Source organism: Benincasa hispida, chromosome 4 (genome assembly GCF_027475165.1).
Source record: "Benincasa hispida cultivar pf3 chromosome 4, pf3_genome.v1.1, whole genome shotgun sequence".
Classification (NCBI taxonomy): Eukaryota; Viridiplantae; Streptophyta; class Magnoliopsida; order Cucurbitales; family Cucurbitaceae; genus Benincasa; species Benincasa hispida.
In genome coordinates this window covers 17,932,499-17,939,014 of record NC_143481.1, presented here as the reverse complement: position 1 = coordinate 17,939,014, position 6,516 = coordinate 17,932,499, and the positions used below count along the sequence as shown (strand labels likewise).

At 36.0% G+C, this 6,516-nt stretch overlaps 1 protein-coding gene across 2 annotated transcripts; it reads right to left on the bottom strand.

The window, feature by feature from the left end:
* Window positions 1–1,878: 1,878 nt before the first annotated feature.
* On the bottom strand, window positions 1,879–6,516 carry LOC120074936 (beta-1,3-galactosyltransferase 7-like). Of its 2 annotated transcripts, XM_039028044.2 has the most exons (11): window positions 5,931–6,516; window positions 5,676–5,778; window positions 5,529–5,587; window positions 5,232–5,425; window positions 4,524–4,587; window positions 4,365–4,437; window positions 4,152–4,272; window positions 3,760–3,847; window positions 3,152–3,277; window positions 2,572–2,681; window positions 1,879–2,334 (listed from the first exon to the last, which is right to left on the bottom strand). In XM_039028044.2, the coding sequence occupies exons 1-11, from the start codon at window positions 6,026–6,028 to the stop codon at window positions 2,186–2,188; spliced, it is 1,185 nt and encodes a 394-aa protein (XP_038883972.1). In that variant the 5' UTR covers window positions 6,029–6,516; the 3' UTR covers window positions 1,879–2,185. The 2 variants fall into 2 exon arrangements, with proteins under 2 accessions (XP_038883972.1, XP_090168641.1); XM_090312515.1 differs by lacking the exon at window positions 5,529–5,587.

Genomic DNA, 6,516 nt, shown 5'->3' with positions numbered 1-6,516 from the left:
ACTTCATATGTAATACTTTACAACTCCTTGTCACAACTACAGAGTAGACCACATCCAATAGTATTACTAGAATACGGTGTTCATACACTATAGATCATTTTGACTATTTACTTAAATCTGATCAACTCTTATGTCTCCACATAAAGTTCAAGTACGCATGTAATAGTCATGTATCCTTTTAGTTTATTGGATTTATTTCTAAAACGAAATAAGTAATTCAAATATTTAATAACAAATTTATTGAATTTTCAAAATAAGTTTTATTGTTTACAATCTACGAGTTTTAGGACATAAAATCCAACATTATTTTGGTTTGCCATTGGGTGGAAATCAGAAGACAATTGGTTTTTAGCAACTTAATTGGAAACACTCCTTTATCTCTAAGGGTGGTCTTCATACGTTGATTCAGGCTACTCTTTCTTGTTTGCCTACATACTTTTTCTCCTTATTCGTGCTCCTTCAGAGGTCATCAAAAGGCTTGAATAAATTGGTCCATGATTTTTTTTGGAAGGCTCTCTTGGTGATGGTGGTATGCATTATGTGAATTGGGAGATTATTGGACATCCAACTCTTTTGGGTGGCATTGGTATTGGTAATTTTCATTATTTTTACATTTCTCTTATGGCTAAAGGGATGTGTTAATTTATTAATGAGCCTAATGCTCTATGGAGATAGTTCATTATTGCCAAATTTTATCCCAATTTGAGTGTTTGGCCAACCTTTATTCATCATGGTTCCCCCAAGTCTATCTGGTAGTATATCAGTCAGACAATTGATTTGGTTTCTGCTCGTTCAACTTATTATTTGGATAACGAATCTTCTATTTACTTCTGGCATGATCCTTGGTTCAGTTGTGGTATTCTTTCGATTGTCTACCTGTGTCTTTATCGGCTTAATCGTTCTACTGATTCTACGGTTACCAGTTTGTGGAATGCTAAAACAGAGGCGTGGGATTTTGGGTCTTCATTGTAATTTAAATGAGTTGGAGACTATTGAATGGGCCAACTTATCTCATTTGTTGTCCACTATTCATTTCCGTTTGGCTTCTGATTCTTGGTCTTGGTCTCTTGAAGCGTCTTCTTATTTTTCTGCTCAATCCCTTATGGCTGATTTGATGACCTGGACAATGAATTATTCAAATGATCTTTATTATATTATTTGGAGAATCCTTATCCTAAGAAGATTAAGATTTTCTTATGGGAGTTTAGTCATGGTGTTATTAACACTGGTAATAAATTACAACGGTTTAGTTTGTCTTTTTCTCCTTCCTGGTGTATCATGTGCAAAGATAATTATGAATTTCCTACTCATTTGTTTATGCATTGTCCCTTTGCAACTTGTTTCTGGCAAATCATGTAGGCTACCTTTGGTTGGTTCCCAGTGTGTCCGAACAATATTTATGACATCCTATCATCCCTTTTGGTGGTTCTAAAAAGATGATTTGATTCACTATTACACATACTTTTTTCTTATCTTTTGGGGTGAACGCGATAGTCAGATCTTTTAGGACTCATTTTTTTGCTTTCCATCATTTTATGGATTTAGTTTTGTTCTCCACTTTTTATTGGTGTAAATAACCAAGCATCTAATCACTCATTTTTCTTTATTTTATGTGGTAATCACCTATTGGTGTGGATTTTTTTTCCATATTTCATTTATCAATGAAATCGTTTTTCATTAAAAAAAAAAAAAGAAAGAAAGAAAGAAAAAAATAGCTATTGTCATTAGGCTATTGATTAGTCAATAGTCAGATCTTTTAGGCCTTTTTTTGCTTTGTGATCATTTTATGGATTTAGTTTTGTCCTCCGCTTTTTATTGGTGTAGAAAAACAAGCATCTGATCACTCATTTTTTCTTTATCTTGTTTCCAATTGGAAAATTATGTTGTAATCACCTATTGGTGTGGGTTTTTTTTTTTCCATATTTCATTTATCAATGAAATTGTTTTTCATTAAAAAAGAAAAAGAAAGGAAAAAAAAAGCTATTGTCATTAGGCTATGGATTGGTAACAAGTGCAAAATTAAATAGAAAAAACATCACTATTCATCTTGATTCATCTCTCTCACATGGCTTCCACCAGAGCTGACGAAGAAGAAGAACCAGCAGCCTCTGTTAGCTACCTCCTTCCAAGTTGCAATGAACAGAACAGCTTCTCTTTCTTTATATATGGTAAAACTTTTAGAAGGTCAGAAGGAAGCAGTCCACAGAGTGTCATTCTTTTCCCCGCACTTCTCATGAACGTATTTCATTCTCTCCACCGACTCGCAAATCCCACTACACTTCCAATCAAATGAAGCAATGCAAGCATTCCCTGCTTGCGCTTTCAACTCACAATCTGCATTCACCATTCACACAAAACATATAACATAACACCATCAACCAAGTCCACCCACTTCACAAGCTCTGCATTGTTTGTATTTTTAGTTCTAACAAGTGTATGTGTGTAGAGTGAAGGGATTTTGAACTTCTAACCTCTTAGTTGATGATATATGTCTTAACTAGAGTTACGTTTTTTTATGGTTAGATGGATTGACATTGTTGTGAATGTTTTTGATGCAGGGAAGAGAAATACCTTGTAGCGTGGGGCAGCACATGCTGTGGTCATCGATATGCTCAACCTCAAGACCAATGAACCATGCACCAAGTGATACGTCCTCATTTGCGTACTTGTGCAGTATTTGCCTGCAGCACATAATTAGCCACTCTTTTACAACTTCAGACATGCCTTTTAAATGGTAAGGTTAACAACATAAAATTATTTAGATAGAGCTCATTTGACTAGCTCTCATGCCTTTTAATTGAATATGATAAGGGCTCCGTTTCATAACCATTTTGTTTTTGGTTTTTGGTTTTTGGTTTTTGAAAATTAAGCTTCTACACTCTACTTTCACCTCTAAACTTCTATATTATGTTGTCTACTTTTTTTTTTTAATCAATGTTTTAAAAAACCAAGCCAAGTTTTTGAAACTAAAAAAAGTAGTTTTTGAAAACTTGTTTTTGTTTTTATATTTTTAACTAAGAAATCAAATGCTTCTTTAAGAAAAGTGAAAAGTATTGTAAGCAATTGGGAAAAAACAAGTATAAATTTTAAAAACAAAAAACTAAAACCAAAATGGTTACTAAACAGAGCCTAAATAAACAATTATCCTCACCGATTGGTTGAGATATAAGAAGCCAGATCATTTGAGATTGCATAAATCTGCCCAGTTGCGTGTCTGAAATACTTGTTCCCATCCTCCCCGAATTTCCAATATTCTGGTTCGTGGTATTTCTCATTGCTGCCACCACAGAGTATTCTTTTATCAATCATACATTACATGGTGATAGGAGCATTTGAGGTAAGGTTCACTTATACTAAGAAAAGAACTGCAAGAACACGGTGGACGAAAGTTATTGTAGCAGAGGGGTGGCTAATTAACAGACAAATGTAGATTCTATTCATTAATATGTACAGTTCAATCACCTATGCTCTAAAAGTCATCTCTATGAACCATTACAGGTGAATCAATGGGGGGATACTGTAAGGGTAAAGGGAGTGAAGTGAAGGAATAGGACGATGGTGGTAGGATTTGTAGTTTGTTTTCGAGAGAGATCCAAACCTCTCAAATATCTGCAAACTTTATATTATTTCCGGTTTCCACTGAAAGGAATTAGAAAGTTTTCATATTCCCTTCCACAATTCCATCAGATTATTGAGATTAGCATTAAGGGCAAACAGTAATACACATACTAATGCTAATCAAGCCTTCATAAGAATTACCTGTCAGAAAGAACAGGTCCAGATTTCATGCATCCCATGTACACTCTCGGCTTAGTACGATGATGAGCAAGAGTTGTAGCCAAAGCACCTAGAAAGAAAACATACATAGAAACTCAATCTGATAGATTGCTTGCAGCACAATTATTTGTTTTGTTTCTCAACTTATTGACTTCCACGAATACTCTTGAAGTTTTCACGAAATTCCAAACAAAAAAAAAAGAAATGAGTGCTTTTTTTTTCCCCCTCTCCCTCAAAAGAATAAAATGATCTACAATTCTGCTGTGAGCTATTGATGATCTCAAAGAAAAACAAGCAGATTGAAACCAAAGCATTACTCATAAAATTACTACCATGAATATTAAGTGCGAGAGATTCCAAAAGTTAATGCGTACCTAAATTGACATGGACATCATCATCAACTTTAATATAGAAGTCAGCATCCCACTTAGCATAAGCTGTGGTGAAGAAAATCTTTGTTTTTGCAGACAATACATGGTATCCTTCAATGTGCTCCTGTGAAGTAATAAAAGGCTCAGACCAAATTCTATCTCAATGTGTAGGATTCTACTTATCCTACATTATCTGTTATCTGCTTTCTTACTTACCAGCCTTAGAAAATCCTTGTGTTGAGCATTTTCTGAGTCAATGGCACGGTCTAAGATACTATTGGATTTTGCACTGTTTAATAAAACAGACGTTAACTTCCAACAATTCCACAGCAGAAAGAAAGCAAATAATGCAATCTGGAATAATTTTATTGTTACCTGTGGCCAATCATGAACCTAATGATAATTCCCTTCTCGCGCTCCAATTGCAAGAGTTTTTCCCCTGTCCAAACAGGAAATGTCATTTTTTTAGCTATGAATATAACCAACAATTAAAATAGCATGCACATGTTTATCTGTACCATATTCCTTGAGAGTGCTCCTAATGCAATGAAAGTTCCTTGTCCTTGTATGATATGTCAGAATTTTCAAAAAATATACATATCCATGGTATTATGTCCTATCTCACTATTCCAAACAACGGTGGAGCTAGAAATTTACATAGGGTAAGGCAAAACTTTACATGCTGACTTTTTTATTTTGAAAATTTAAGAGGCAGATATATTACTTTAAGACAAACTAAGGGGTTGCCCTACTCCCCTTTCCAATTCACCCCTGATTCAAAAAAGTGTTTACACGCCCCAAAGCAAAATACATAGTTCTCTGTGTGTGTGTATAATTGAATATACCATAATCTATTAGCTTTCTATGCTGACATGGTATCATGAAGTCTTAGATTCCAACCTTTGCAATGTCATTTCCTTTGAATGGAATATTAATAGCTTTTCAAGTTGGAAAGCTTCCCCATGCATCCAAATCCCTATACCACGAGGGTCTTTCTTAAATTTGTTTTATATCAAATTAGTCGATCTGCCCACATGTCAACGATCATACAACACATACAAGTTCGTAGAAAGTGCCAAATACCTTGAGGCATCCATGTCTCCCTCACAGTATCACGCCGCTTTCTACTGCTAAAGGCAGTATTGATTCCAATCACTATGAACATCTTCTTCCTTGGGAAATGATTTCTATCTGATGGCCGATTGATGTCAGGAGGGGTAACCTTCCAAGCCGCAGCCATTTCAGTCTTCAGTGTAGAAACTTGCCTGCCTAGAGATCTATAACGACCACCACAAAAACGCAGAAATCCCAATCCGATTATCATTTTAAAAGATGAAATCAAATTGATTAAATTACAGAGACCCAAATCAACACTCTTACTGAATTGCTGCCTGGGTTTTGTGAAACTCCGCCAACACTCTCTTGTCCTCCACAGATCTCTAAAACGATTCAATCCCCAAATATATTCACAACAAAACCCAACTTCCTATGTAGGAAACAACGAAACTGACTATTTTCGACTTTCACCTGATTCGTAGTGATGATGTCTTCAGAAACACTCCGGAGTTGTTGCTGGTCATGTTGTAGCCGGGAAACAAGGCGTGAATCCGATTGCTTCGGCGTCCAAATCCTGCAACATTCATTACCCCAATTCCATATTCTCGTGAAAATAAAACAACCCGACTTGCTCAAAGTCAAAATACACCTCAAAACGCAAACAAATTCCCAACAAAGAAATCGATTACACAGACAAATCCAAGAATTAGAGGGAGAAATGATTACCTGCCATTGGAAGTGAGAAGCATCCCAAAGAGGAAGAAAGCGAGGCAAATGAAGGGAACCCATTTAGCAGGAACCTTTCGAGGGCCGCGGTTTTTCATTTTGGCTCAACACTGTACCTCTCCCCCGATTGAGACAGAAAAAGGGGGAGATGAATACAGAGCTTCTGCAATGGTGATTTTGCAGAGAAGAGAAGCGAATACAAATGGGGAGGTTGAGCTGCCATAGAAAGAAGGTTTTAAAGGGAATTGAAGAGCTCCGATTACGTTACAAGATCGGAGAGTTTCGCTATTTCTTTGCAAAAAACGGAACGAAACTCTTCTCTCACGAAGCAGGGAATTGAATAAGCCCAATTTTGCTTTGATTGCTAATCACTGCTTGCATCGGCAACCTCTCCATTTTGCAAGAAACTGAACCGAGAGGTTCCGAATTTCTCGAAAGAGAGAGAGACGGAAGAGTTCGTAGTAACTAATTTTGGAATTTGAAGACGCTACTCATTTTTCCTTCATGTATATGGCGTGTTTTTTCCACTATTCCACTCAATCGTGTACGTTGTTCATAGTTTCTTTTGCCAATGCATACTTTTCTT